This window comes from Tuber melanosporum (genome assembly GCF_000151645.1).
Source record: "Tuber melanosporum whole genome shotgun sequence assembly, scaffold_178, strain Mel28".
Taxonomy (NCBI): domain Eukaryota; kingdom Fungi; phylum Ascomycota; class Pezizomycetes; order Pezizales; family Tuberaceae; genus Tuber; species Tuber melanosporum.
The window spans coordinates 52,880-68,218 of NW_003298839.1; the positions used below are offsets into that span (position 1 = coordinate 52,880).

The 15,339-nt window shown below is 46.3% G+C and overlaps 1 protein-coding gene across 1 annotated transcript in view; it reads right to left on the bottom strand.

Moving 5' to 3' along the window:
- The window catches only part of GSTUM_00003558001 (uncharacterized protein), a gene marked incomplete at its 5' end in the record, with an annotated part of 1,398 nt that extends 743 nt beyond the window's left edge, over positions 1-655 (bottom strand). Inside the window, 2 exons of the mRNA XM_002837149.2 lie at positions 5-26; positions 90-655. Coding sequence (XP_002837195.1) covers positions 5-26; positions 90-655 — 588 coding nt within the window. The remainder of the gene's footprint in view (positions 1-4; positions 27-89) is intronic.
- Between the last annotated feature and the right edge of the window lie 14,684 nt (positions 656-15,339).

The following is a 15,339-nucleotide window of genomic DNA, read 5'->3' on the forward strand; positions in this document are numbered from 1 at the left end:
TAACAATATCGCATCGGGACAATTTTCTTTTTTAAATATCCCGCGGGAATTCCGGTAGGGAGGAGGAATCCACAGGATACTTTTTCGACGACCAATCGTATTGACCACCGAGAGTCACCCATCGGAGTTTTTTATCGAGCATGCGGTCAATGGGTAAGTCTCGTCCGTCGGTGTTGAGCGCCTGGAAGGTAGTCCCCGGGGGTGACTCGAAATACGAACCTATGTCGGGTGGCGGGGGAGGTAAGTTGTAGTGTGCGTGCAGGTTTGTTTTGTGCCGCGGGTCGGAGAGATCGCGGAACAGCAGTTTTCGCAGCAGGGTCTTTTGCACCGACGGAGGGAGTAAGTTGGGTATTACCCGTAGTCCAGGGACCGAGGAAACATTGTAAACGGGTATGTCGGACTCGACGTTCACCGTGTCTTCGCGCCCATCGCTGAATGCGGAGAATGCGGTTGATGCGACGGAGGCGCTGATTGTTGAGTTTGCGACGGGGGAAAAGGAGGACGGGGAGCTCAGAGGGAGGTTTTCAAAGTCCAGGACTGTAGGCACCGTTAGGGGTGATCTTTGGTGCGCTTTGTGTAAGGCGCGGATATGAGGTGGTGGAGCATGATGGGCGTGGGAGATTGGTAGTGGTTGTGGTCCGGTTTTCATTCTCATTCTACTGGTATTCGTGTTCCTCGGTAAGCGCGGGAGTGGGGGTAGTGAGACTTGAACTTTCTCAATTTTTGATCTTGGTCTGCTAGCGCGTGGGGGTGGATTAGGGTTATTTCCAAAGTACTCTTATGTGTTCCCGCTGACTTGGAGTTAAGTCTGGCGCGAGCGGGTATCGTAGCTTACTGATGGTTACTATAACGAGACCAGATATCGGATACCGGCAGCCGGTACTAGCATTGCATCTGTGGTGAACGCTGTTAATTAAAGCATCTCAATATATAGTCATTACTGATTTTCCAATCATGTCCAAAAAATTTTCAATCGATAAAGATCGTACAGTCACTCGGCAGAAGTGTTCGTGAAACCGGTCTCAGATGACTAAGCTGCCTTGCCAAAATGCCACCTTTCAACAAAGTGTAAAGTTGATCATGACCGTTCACTCCATCGTGACTGTGACCATTCACAAATCTACACCCACCGAAGCCTCCTTTACCTAATTAATTAATTTATTAACTTCCTCTACCTTTGTTACCAATGGTTAAGCATTCTGGAAATACGAAGTATGCTACAAAAAAAAGACCCCCACCTAAAACCACCCAGAGAGAAATGAGCCTTGCAGAGAAGGGCATGATAATCACCTTTTTCTACTGCCTCCGGAATATTGCCTTGGTGGCTCAAATTATTAGACGCCCATGGACAACTGTTAAGAGCTTTCTTGTCTGGACATGTGAATGCCAATCTCTTGAAAATCTCCCTTACCCCAGTCGCACCTCCATTTTGAGTGGTCAACAGCGTCGCACAATTATACAGGCAGCCAAGTCCAATCAGAAAATGACCAGATGCGCCTTCAGGGATCGCTATGCATCCGGTGTTTCTCTTGATACTGTTAACTCTTTGTGCTACCCTGAGTGACTGGATATAATTACCTACTCAATTTGCCTGCATAGTGGACTGGGTACTCAGAGAAGCAAACATTAAAAAATGGATAGCCAAGTCAAGATCTAGGCTAAAGTCTGATCATGTGGCTAAGAGATTGAGATGGGCTACAGCTTATAGGGACTGGACAGCTGAGGATTTTGAAAGGGTGATTTGGAGTGATGAGTACAGTGTGGAGAAATCCAAGGATCCAAAGCAACAATGGGTATTCAGAGAACCAGTAGAGAAGTGGTTGGCTGATTGTGTACACTCAAAGGAGAAGGATAAGGGAATCTCACTTATGGTTTGGGGGTGCTTTTGGGGTAAAAGAAAAGGTCCATTAGTTCCTATTACTCAAACTATCAATAAGACCAGGTATGTTAGACTTTTGAGAAGATATCTTTTTCCTGTTATTCATCAAATGATTTCCTTTGGTATACAACTTGAAGATGTTCTTTTTCAGCAAGATAATGCTCCTGTTCATAAGGCATATAGTGTTATGGATTGGTTGGAGAGAAACAGTATTGAGGTTGTGGACCATCCCCCTTATTCCCCTAATTTAAATCCTATTGAGCATGTATGGGTTGAGCTTAAAAAGCGATTGCACCAGCAGTATCCAAGGATTGCAGATACTTCAGGAGGAAAAGAGGCTGTTAGGAGAAGACTTGCACATGTATTACCATTGGTTTGGGAGAAATCAATGCCTGATAGGGTGGCTGCAGTTTTAGAAGCAAGGGGAGGTTATACAAAATATTAGCTAGTTTAATTTATGGTAGGTCAATTGATGGTTGAATGTTGAGAGGTGCCAGTGGTTGTTGATCGTGAACTTGAACTCGCGCACACGCACGCCCGTTGACAACCCCACTGGCACTGCCCCACCATATGGCGCAACCGCAATTAAACCTTGTCTCAGATCACGAACACTTCTGCCGAGTGACTGTACTACTTGACTGCCCAATTTCGGGGTGCGAGAAGGTCAGGGATAAGGGGATTAAGAGAAAGGATAACCTTCCCGCTCATGTATTGAATAAACATGGGGTCAAGCTTCCTCCCCAATCCCCCCACCACTCGGCTGGGGTGTCTTGATCACAGGATGTCACTAGTGTTTATTTGTATTTAGGTTCCTTTTCGTGCGGTTCAAATCGAGTTCGTCGGATAGTTGGAGTTAATTATGGAGGTTCCGGGAGTCTAACGTATAGTTTGGGGATGTGGGGGATCATCATGAGGGTTCAGAGGTTTACGGAAGCGGTTCTCTAGACATGTCATTCCTTTGTTACCACCGGAGTGTGTGGAGGAATCGGAACTTGTGTGGCACAGAGAGAGAGAGATGTGGAGATCTCCGGAGGGATCAGCAAGTTTTGATTATACACATGTCTTTCCCGGTAATTTATTTTAGCGAACGAAGTGAACGACGTTGCTTACCATGCCTCCCGCATCCATTCGTGCGCTGGCTACTTTCCGGGTGGGTGCTCTTATCTGCAGGCTACCGCTGCGCGATCAGTCTTCCACCTTTATCCACAGTTAACATTGAGCGGTATGTTTCTGGGGGGGCTCTAGGTCCGATTTTAGTGGTATATGCGTTTCCATGTTTTCCTTTTTATGTTTTTTTACCTATATTTAGGATCAAAATGATTACCCCGGCCCTTTAACCTAGAGATGTCGCTGTACTCGAGTACCAAACGGGTATTCGTAACAATAGTACTAGTAACTGTGACCCTGCTTAGGGATCTACGAAAGGCCAACAAACTCACAATCTTTATAATGCGTGAGTAGAGATCCAAGGTATTATAGTCTCTCCTGTTCCTCTCCCATTTTGTTCTTTCCCACACCTCTAAATATTCGCCTATATCATCATCCTCCAACTTCCACCCGCCGAGCTTTCCTCTACCTCCGCTCCTATAGGTAGACCGAGGCATCCCCCGACTCCTAATGTCACTTCTACACCAGTAGGACCTCATTCGTCTTCTTGGTCAATGACGTAGAATTTCGGGAGAACGGTTTCGTATACCCCTTGGGTGGGTAGTTTTCACAATGCTTGCTTTGGTTAGTGATGGCCAGAAGCATGCTCGAGCAAACCGATAGATCCTGCTCGAGTCTCGCCGATTATGATCAGTTTTTGTTGCTTACCTATGTCAAAATGTGAGGGAGGATTTTTTCACAAAACACAGTTACTCCGAGACCGGCGAGTTCGAAGCATTGGCGCTATTCCCTGGGCTTGGAGCGTTAGATACCGTTTCTGCCAGTTGCTCAGATTTTGGTGAGGAAATTTTTGAAACGTACATTGCGAAGGGAAGAGTGTCGAAGAATCAATAATAGAGTCTGGTTGAGAATGTGTTATCAGGTGAGCGGGATAGGCAGTTTTCATGCAAATAGATAATCCCACTTGATTGCCGAGACATATCAAACATATCATACCTATATCCATCTTGGTAATCATGTGATATCACCTATTTATTATCTAAACACTCTCTACGCCGCACACTCGATAACATATTCTCGACAATGCACTCTGCCATTGATTCGTTAACACGCTTTACTTCCCCCTTCTCTTGCCTAAAATGTCCTCACTCTTATAGTCTCCTACGACATGCGGGACGTCATAGTTGGTACCCATACGCTTCAAAATATCCTACAACATCTACACTTCTTTCCCGTTTCCGAACGCGTCGTGGAAGGCTATCGCCTCCGGAGTGCAACCATAAGGATCCTGACACCTAGTCGGTTCTTCGGTATAAAGGAATAAAGACTATTGATGGTTGTGATGGTTGTCGAAACCAACTCAAGTTTTAAATTGGTTGAGAGTGAGGATTCTCCGCATGCTATTAGAATACCGTGATGGTGAACAAAAGTTGACCGTGGCCGGCTAGACTCGAGCATAATCGATTATACTCGATCAGTGGGCATGCTTGATCACTGCTTGATTACTCGATCAGGATCTATCAATTTGATCGATCATTCGATCGTGAGGTCGCCGCGATTAGATCATGCTCAAGCAGAACCCCTATGATCTGCTCGATCATGATCTAGCCCATCACTACACAAGCACTTGAATTATCTGTTCACCTTTTGTGATTTGAAAACCTGGTAGCCATAAAAAAAATCTTAAATAAAAATAAACCACAACTTTTCCACAGCTGACAGCACGAACCCATCACTTATATATGAATTCTCATTGCAGAAAAGTTATTCCCAAACCTGTGGACGTAGTGTAGGAGGGCTTGTGTAGCCCATTTAAAAATCTTCACAAGGCATTACGGTGACTCACATCAGCACTTCACCCCATACCAAAGCGTGAAAATAAACCCGACTATCCCACCCTCCGTCTTTTTTTCCCCTGCCGAATGGGGGGTTCCGCTACCAACTCATAATAATGTGTGTTGCATCTTTCAAAGTGTGCCTTTGTCCGTGCCTACATTTTTAATTAGTTAGTTCCATGTCATATCTCCCTACGTGCTAGTTTATCAAGCATGGGGACATCTTGGCACCATTGATGCTTGTATTGGGACAATTGTCTCACAATACTACATAAATGGACAAGCACGAGTACTTCGACTGGGTAGGAGGGGTTAAAACTTACATCTCCAAGATTTTGTACACATGCACCACAGATTGGGCAGTAGTATCTTCCTTCTCTCTGGTGATTTCTTCTGCCGTCGTTGTCTAGCCTTTCACCCGCTTCGCGGAGTTCCGCAGGTGTTAGGCTTGCCGCCCCGTCTTCGCCATTATTATCACCATCCTCTCCGGCCACCTCCTCCTCTTCTCCTTCTGCGGCTTGATCCCTACCCAGGCCTCCATCAATGCTTGCGGCTTGGCCCCGATCTTGGTTTGCTGCGTCTTCTGTGGCCCGGCCTCTAGCCCGGTCTAGAGCTTGGCCCGCATCGTGGTCCTCAGCCTGACCTGCGGGCCCCCCACCACCGCCACCGGGCGAACCAGGGAAGCCGCGGGCCACTTGCCTTTCCACCATCTGCAAAAAACGATTCTCCATCTGCAAAAAACGATCCTCCAATCGCCCAATATCGTCCCTGGGTGCTCGGATTTGGTCATCGGGTTCTGGGGATACAGGGGCCATAGTATGTACAGCAGATGAGGTAGTCTGGACTGTAGGAGCTGGTGCTGCCCGGGCAGGTTCCACTGGCCTCGGGTATTCCTCCTCCTCCAACGATCTGTTCACTGCTGGGGCCTTTCCCTGAAGCCTAGCGACTCTGGACATTCCTACTACTCTCGCCTGTTCACTGATAGCGTCCGCCTCCCGATCAGCCCGTGCAGTAGCCTCCCTCGCCCTTTCTGCCTTTGCCCTAGCCTTCTCTACTTTATCACGCAACTTGATAGCCTGCTTCTCCCGCTCCTCGATTGCTGCCTGCTCTGCCCTTTCTGCCTTTGCCATTTTCTTCTTCGCCCTAGTCTCCGCTTTCCGAGCCTTCAATGCCTTACGATCTGCCTCTCCCGCCTTGGTCTGTGCATCAATAATTTCCCTAATCTCTCTATCTCTTCTCTTCTCTAATTTCTTGTCCTTCCTTCTCTCGAGATCCGCAATTTCATGGTTCCTTGTTTGATTGTCAATTTCTGCTCTCAGCATGCGCTCAAGAAGGTCGAGCCTTTCCTGACCACGATCGATAATTTCTTGATCACGTGGGGCTTGCAACTCCACCATCTGGTCTCTTAGGGCAGCAATCTGTTCTTTTATCTCGTTGACCGCGTCCATTGCTAGTGATTCCTGGACTACTTTTAGTTTTTCTGTAGGATTGCAATAGAGTTGGTTTCTCATCCTAATTTCTAGCGATATTTGTCGCTCACGGTGAGGGAGTCTATTAGACTCATTGATCATGTGCTGGAAAGTGTCCTGGCTATCCACAGCAACCGGGTACTTGGTAGCAGATTGTGGAAGGACGTAGGTTAATGAATCTGACGTGCCAAGCCACCAGGTAACAAGGGTCGAGAGAAAGTTCCAGTCCATATAGTCCATTGCGCTTGCAACGATTGCCGTGATAGGCCCGGATACAGCACTGTTACCATCCCCACCGTATCTAGTTGCAGTTATCCTATAAGTGTTGGTTCGGTCCTAGGAAAAATTCCGTGATATAGGGTTAGCCAATAATAAATTATTTTGAGATGCCATGGAGGGGCGTGATATACACGATCAGTGCTATCGACTTCCAGGCTTCGGCGGATAACCACACGTATTGCGGGAAATTCGTTTTCGGCAGCAGAGTAAAAAAGTCTTTCGAAGTCACCACGTGTTCGAAGGATTGCCGCAGGCCCAGGGGTGAACGTCGCACCTCCGATATTTGCATAACCTGTTAAAACTTGGTCAACCGGGAAAGGCTCCGCGCTCCGTATGAATCTGTTCCAATCACGAGTAGGTTCCTGGGGTCGCGCATATACAAAGTCCTCTGTGTGGAATTGCATAACTGTCGTCCAGGTCATGGGATGATGGATTTCAATATGCCCTCGTCTCTGGTCAACCTGTAGAGCATACATCCGGGAATGGAATCCTAAGTAATCACTTTGGTTGGAGAATGGTGTGGGATCGACGCCGGTCATCGAGTAACTGAGAGTCGAGGCCGGCAAGAGCTCTCCCTGACTCTCTAGGTAGCTTCGGATGGCGAGATAGCTAAAGTTATGCTCTGTAGGTAACAGAAATGTCCTCCCGAGCATCCCAATAGTGTTGATAGTAAAGGTTGGGTCTCCTTTGCCTAAGTGGGTCCAAGGTATCTCTTCGCGAATTTGGATCATTCTGGTGTCACTAGAAGGCCGGTTTGAGTACCTGATCGGTTGTACAGGCTCCGCAACAATTTGTCCCATGGGTGGCAAAAATGGAGTCCTTGTCTGGGCGTTCATTCGAGCTACACGTTTTGGAGCTCTTGTGCTTCTGCCTAGATTGACCAGCCTCCCCTCGTCTCCTTCTGAGGATGAGTAGATGTAGAATCGCTTCTGCTTGCGAGGTCTAATCCCATAGCCGTCCTCTACATCCACTTGCTCCTCAAAAGGCAACGAATATTTAGTATCCGAGTAGGGAAGATATGTTGACTGTTGGCGGATGGCTTGTTGGTATCTGCGCTCCTTCTCCGCCCATTTAGAACGGAAACTATACACTGCCGAGGCCAGACTAGTCGGGTTGTCCTCAATGATTGGCGCTTCCAACTCTTCATTCCAGATGTTAGGCATAGGGGGGGGGGGGGGCAGTGTTGGAGTGGTAAGCCATCTCTGAGCAGCTTGTTGAGTGAGAGACCTCGTTACCCAAATCCAGACTTGGTCATTTATCCTTATATACGACACTCCAGGTAACCTGATGGTATCACCTCCATACGTTTTCGAATTCGTTTCCAGAATTTGAATGATTTTGTCAGTATTGTCATAAGGAAGAAAGCTTGCACGAGCGAACCCCTGGGGGGGGCTTCTGGCATGTTCTATTCTGTTCCCTACTATTACCTGAGCTGTATCTGAAGCTAAAATCAAATATTTATCACGAAGTTCTTCTCTCTCAAGATTGCTAAGTCGGTTGTTCAGATTTAACCTCACCACTAAATTAATAAGTTAGCTGTGACGGGCGGCAGAAACGAACGTACTCACAAGCGCTCTGGTAAGCCGCCAAATACTCCCGCATGACAGGGAGGTTTTGAACTCTCGTCCAAGAGCCCCCCGAGAGGATTGTGTCACTGATGGATGTGAGCTCCTGAGCGTTGAGGTCAAGGTGAGTGGGGCCATACCTCATGAGCACAACCTTATAGCCTGGTGGGACGGGCACCACTGTGAAACCACACGCGTTGTCATGATTGCGACATAGACATCCATGAGGCAAATTGCCTAATGGAAGAGAGTTCAGTTGAAGAAGGATTCCACCAGCATTGTCAAGGTGCCACCTTGCGCGCTCAAGATCTTGATGGTGATTAGCATCCGATAGCACAGTGAGGATATTGTTGAGTTGGTCGGGCGTAGTGGAAGCGCCAGCTTCCCCAAGAGGCTGAGTCTAGAACCCACTCACTATCAATTTTGGGGGGGAACAAACTGTGCGCAAACAGGGGCTTACCGGAAAAGAATGGCGAAGTACCCCGCGGTATTCAGTGGAAGACCAATTTTCTGGGATGTATGATCTCGCGGCTTGACTATCCCCGTCTGTCGGGGCGGGTCCCTGAATTTGGGCGAGCCCCTCCAGGAACCCGGTTATCGTTCTCACAGAGTAAACGCCGCAATCATATCCGTTCTGTTGTTGAGGCACATCCACCACCGTATTTGCCGGGCGAGTTAACGTTGCTGCTGATCCATCAATATTCTGGACTACTGGTGATTCAAAAATAGGCCTCAAGACATTGAATAGGATACTAGGATCGCCAAGATCCCGAAGGCTGTTGTGACTGAAAAAGTGTCCTTTAACCCGGTCAACTATCGAAATCCAAAAGTGATTACCGGAATGATCTGCCTGGACATTCGACTGTATAAAGATCCAAAATCTTGCACCCAATCGGCATTGTGCGAGGTGTGAAGGATCACCGGTGACGGCCAATAATGCTGTGAGCGAGACCGAGAATATTTCTGCCTCCGTGCAGAATTGGTTATAATGAGTTGTGACAGCGTCCATGATATCGCTTGTAAGCCATCCTGCGGGCTCCAAACCTCTTGGGTCTGACAGTGCTTGTGTTCGCTGAAATCTTTCTTCTCTGTCAAAAGGATCCATTGCATAATTTTCAAGTGTCCATTGTCCAAACCGGGTCGTTCGCTCCGCTACCAGTGCAGGAATAAAATTAGAGTCGTTTCCTAAGAGGTGAACAATGCCGGTGAAGGCTAAGTTAGCGGGGGATGATGATGCGATAGCTTCCGTACAAAGCGGCTCTTGAATCATCCATGGTGTTGGACCGTAGAAGTTATGTTTGCTTGTGCTCACAATTCTGTCTTCCAGCTGTAGCACTGGCCTGCGCCTCTGAAACCAAAATATTGGAGGCTGATTGTCGATTTCCAAATAAGCAAAATTCGGAAGTATGGCGGAAAAAGGTCTAGTATCAAGAATATTACTAGAATTGACAAGGGTCGACATATAAACAGGACGTTGTGGCAGCTCCAAGCCCTTGATGAAACCCTGGCCATTTTCGTCCAAGACTACCATTGCTTTATTGACACCGCGATTCCATTGTAGTTCAGTAACTAGCCGGTGGGCCGCGATTTGTTCAGCGCTAGCTATGAGTTTGTTAGAGGTCACCGATAGGGAGCAAATATGGCTTGAGGGGATAACCTCCGGGTGCCTGAGCATCCATTTGCCTTCGGAACCGCTCAGCCTGTCCAGTCAAAACAGGATCTACCATCTTGACAGCCGGTACAGTTCGGCTAGATGTTCCACTTAGTATGTAATTACAACAACAATGTCCGGTATTTTGTAGACTCTGGGGGAGGAGTGATCTCACCCGAAGAAGATCTGCTTTTGAGATCGTCGGAGGGCTGTCACTGCGACTTGACATAGCGCACTTGCTGAACCACCACACTCATCATCTAGTGTGTTTGGGATATGAGTGAACAAGATCGCTTCAGCACCATTATCAATCTCCCGTTGGGCAAACTCGATAGCATTAATATGACGGGTGAGAGATAAGAGGACCTGTCGCACCCCCTGTGGCATAACCACTGGAGCTGGTCCTTGCGGTTCCGGAATCGGGCCTTCGGGATGCTCGTTTTGTTGCTAGGACGTCATCATCAGTATCAGTGGCGCATATGATTCATCCTACTCACTTGGTAAAGGATTTCTGTGAGTCTGCTCATAAACTCTGGTATACCCCAACCAGCAGAATCAATGAGGGCCGCTCGCCTAGGCCAAAAATCACTAGGGTTACTGACTTCGTGCCATAGGGTCATGGCCCTCAAGACAAATCGCCAAGAACAGTCAATCAAATGAGGAGTAGTAGAGATATTGTAACCCTGGGCAAGAGCTATCCTGCAGGTTGGATCTCTAGTCGCCACTCGTAAGCATTGCTCTAGGCCACCGTGGGCCAATAAGATATCCGGTACCACAACGGCACCATCCGGCCAGGGAGTTAGAATGTGTAACGTCGTAGTGTGGAAATGTAAATCCCCGAACCAGTACTCATGGGAGTTGTTCCGGAGAACGAATAATAGGTTTGAGCATTGAGGGAGTCTCTCGCGTATTTCAGCGGTTAAAAAAGTGGTTGGTAAATTGTCCAAAGAAATAGGGCTTGTGATGATTAGAGGAGATCGGTTTGGATATCTTCTCGAAAGTGATTCGCAATAAACTTTCCAAAGAGAATCAGACGGGCGATCAACATCGATACCCCATGGAGCTTGCCCCTCAAATTGATGTTCGTTATCCAAATCTCGAATACTAGATTCCCTCCAGACACCCAGAGCAGCTACCCGTTCGGCTACCCGTGTAGCGATGAAGCTATCGTCGTTGAAAAGACCCAAGAATGTATTCAACTCGGGAGGGACAGGGTTTACTTGAGGAAGTGGGATTGGAGGCTTGAGTTCGTCGCGAGCGATTCTCAACAGAGTGGGAGTAAGTTGTCGGACCATTGTTGACAAGACTCGGGTGATTTAAGGGTATCAAAAGTGTCGGTTATCGCAAGAATAGTCTTTAAAGGCAGGATGTTTTCTTCTCTCCTCCGGTCTCGGCCCCCGCATAGACCATACCTTTATCTTTAAACATCCCTTGTCTGGCCTTCGATACGGGAGAGCTAGGAAATTTACCTCCACCCTTTCCACATTCAAAGAGGACAAAGAAGGAACAGCGAACATAGGAAGCGAGACAAACGGTATTAAAGAAAACAATATATTTGCCGCGATGGGAAAACGGGTAGGAAATATGCCCTTGATTTTTGACAAGCGGGATCTGTAATGGCTTTTGGTGAAACAATAGTATAATTTGTTACCATTGGTTCCTACGAGCACATGGGTGGTTATGCGAAATAGGTACAGTACAGCAGTGTTGGCAGTGACCATGGCTGATGTATTGACCAGTCCTGACCATGACTATGGTCAGTGACCGGTGGTCAGCAGAAGGGGGTGTGATGAGGGATGATGGGTGGTCAGGATTTCCTTGGCAAGCCCACAATTAGAGGACTGCTTTTTGCAAGTAAGGTTGTCACTATGCTATATGAAATACCTGGCGAGCGAGCGTAAAAGAAAAGTAGGCTTAAAGCCAAGACCATCCTATACTGACTCCTGCTCTGACCAGTCCTGACCAGTCCTGACCACTGGTCATGGCATAAGGGGATGACCGGTGACTACTTGATTTTCCGAGTGACCAGTGGTCACTGCCAACACTGCAGTACAGTACTGAAAAACAAAAAATGAGCGGAATGGTATGTGAACTTCACAGGATGAGAACCTGCTAGTCACCAACTATCACTGATGAAACCTTCGAACCGTAAGAAAATGCCTTGCAATTGCGATCACCTTCAATCTCCAAGCTAGCTAATCAACCTCTTCACACAAGACAAACCTCAAAAAAAAAAAAAAAAAAAAAAACCCCAGAGAAAAAAATCCAACTTGTCCTGGTTGTTCAACTATCTAGCTACAAGACACAAATTCAAAACCATTTCCCCACTTTCCATGTTCCTCCATTGAAATGTGGTGGTAGTGGTGGTGGTAGTGGTGAAGAAAAATAAAATAAAATAAAATAAAATAGGAGAAGAAAACCGTGGCTATATAGACTAAACTTCCACCCCACGGTCTGCTAAGCCTAGCAAACCCTCTCCCATTGAGAACATGACCTATTCAGCTCCCAGTAAATACAAACAATGTTTGATTCCCCATTCTGAGTAAAGAGCTAACTAAAATAATTGTGAAGCTAAGCTAAAGATTTGCGAAACTAGCTAAAAATAATATAAGAAAGCAAAAACAAATTTTATCTATAACAGATATACCCCAGTTTTCTTATAACGTCGACCCGATGTTTAAACTAGCTGATAGAACTCCCTCTAACTCACTTTGTTCTCCTTTCTAGACTTTCCTCGTGCAAGCTATATACTACCCATCATAATAGCTTTCTCTTCTGCCGAATACTAACTACCTGTCACCTCTGATCTCATAACTTCCTTCTCTGACCAGGTGTCACGAAGGTGGCTTGGCATAAAAAGAGGTTTTCACATGACACATGATTATGAGTCACAGGTATGTTATTGTTTTGCGCATATGACTCATTCGGGTTATATGATTTGTTATGTGTGGGATTTGTGATGCTTTCGCACATGGCTCAAGTATGAGTCATGGGATTTGCACCTGGCGAGTATACCTTGCGAGTGTGCCTTGCGGGTAAGCCTTGTACATATGATTTATGTTTCGCACATGACCTTGTTATGAGGTCATAGGTTTCGCGCATATGGCTCAGTAGAGTCATATGACTTGTTTATTGCGTTATGATTAGTTTATGAGTTTTTGCACATGACCTTACTATGAGGTCATGGGTTTTGAGCATGTGATCACTTTGGTCATATGACTAGTTTTTTACGATTTGGTTTTGCACATGTGACCACTTTAGGTCACATGACTATGGATGAGAAGAATACTATGTAAGGAGTCTGATGCGGCCGAGGAAGATAGGTTCTTCATGCTTTGTTCTAAGTACTTTTCCTACTTATTACTTTAACAAATATAAAACATCTTTATGATCTTTTTCTTTATTGCAACGTTATTGTTACGCCAAGGAAGGCTCTTCACGAAGAAGAGTTAGAGAAAGCTTACGATAGGCGTTTCCGATAGAAGACAAAGGTCTTGTACTATCGGTAATGTAGGCAGAGGCCTAGCGCTATCGTAAAATGAAGGAAGAAGAAGTAAGAAAAGAGAAGTATCGTTCCCCGTCGCCAAGAACTAACAATCCGAGAAGAGGGATCATTACACCAGGTCCTCTCACGTAACCTCACACTCGCAAAGTTGAATTCCCGTTGACCAAGAGTAAAATGTCCATCCACTTCTCCCATAGCATCACATATATAACTAACAATCGGAATTACCAGAGATGATGACTGCTATGGTGTAGGCTGTTGATGGGAAACATAGAGCAGTAGCTCGTCGAGATGAACCCTCTTAGTCATTCCGGGAGGATCATGTAATTGACAAACATGGCCGCTAACTCCCAACATTGATATTCGTTCCAGAAGCCTTGGGGTTGACCACTGGGGCTCTAGCTTTCATCCATGGTTCTTTGCTAGTTGCATGTCCCGAACTAGGACTAAGTTTCCTGGCTTCAGTTTCTGGTACCCGAGTGACTGCTTCTGCAGGGATCGGTCTTGTGACTGTGAGAGCTTTTCCAAAGCAATAGCACCAGACTCTTCGCATGTACTAAAGAAGGTTTGAATCGAAGAATCCCAATTCTTGATCAACTGTTCCCTCATCCCTGGTGATTGTAAATCTACTGAATGCTTAAGCTAATCCTCAAATCCAGTGGCATGCTTCCGAGTTGTTACAGAATTAAATCCTTAAAGAATCTCGGCTGGTGTGTACCCGTGAAGGTGGATACACTGGGTATTAATATCGAGAACGGCATCGCCAATATGTAGCCCCAATTGACTTGCACTTCCAATCGAGATACATTTGAGCCGGATTTGCCCTACTAGCATTTGCACATATCATTCACTCAGGTCTACTGACTGAGGATGCCAGATAGCGAATGGAAAGTGAATCGCCCCGTGATCTTGCCACATCTTTTGTATTAGTTGTCCGGTAAAGTGGGTCCCATTATCAGTATAGACTGTCATTGGCCAGCCTATAACTGGAACTATCTTCTCAAGAAGCGTTGATATGGTAGATCGCTGATCAGCACATGGAAGTCCAACCACAAATAGGAATCGTGAGAAGTAGTCAATAACTACTAAAATGTAGACATATCCGGTAGCTTGACAGGCAGGACTAATTGGACCCATGAAGTCCATTCCTATCATATCCATTAGTTTGAACTGGATTATAGGTTTGCTTTCTCCAATTCACTGGATTTTTGTAACCCGTTAACATGAATCGCAGGAAGCCAAACATTGGTTTATATCCCGTGCTTGAGTTGGCCAGTAAACTCTTCCGTGAGCTCTTCCTTTTGTTATTCCTGCCGCAAAGTGACCATGCTCCTCATGTAGCTCCTGTAAGACCTTTCCCACGTCCCTTTCCAATATCCAGCGTGATAACTGCCCATCCCGTTCCCAGTAAAACAACTCCATCTCTCTGCCCTCTACCATCACATACTTTCGTATTTGCCATATCAACATCTTCCGCTCATTCCTTCCTATTTCAGACACCTGTGTCTTATTCCCCAATGTCTTATCCATTTCCTCTAATCGCAGCTGTACAATCCTCCCATAGAAATGTGACTTCAACCATGCTTCCCATTTCTGCCACCTGAGATTACTCGCCATCCCCAGTAATCCTTGATCTCTTGCCTCTTCCCAAACAACCTCTTCAACCTCTTCAACCTCTTCTCCTCTTTCCTCTGTCACTCTGCCTTCTCGCCCATCTGAGCCAATCACCATCACAGAAAACCTCTGTAAATTTCTTGCCCCAATCATACAACTCTGCTCATTCCCCAAAACTACCCCCTTATCCTCCTTGCCTTCCACCTCACAATTCCTCCTACTGCCAACACTAGCTGTCCCTCTCCAGAACCTCTTATCACTTCGAAGAAAAAGTGGTAGTACACTTGTAATTAGTACCGTAGTAGCTACTTGCAATCCTGCTGGAGTTAAATATCCAGGTTCAGTCTGTTCTTCAAGAAGGGAAATGTTGGGAGTGTCACTATCTTCCATAAAGTGCTTGTCTAACCACTTTATAGGTAATGTAGACAGCCCCTC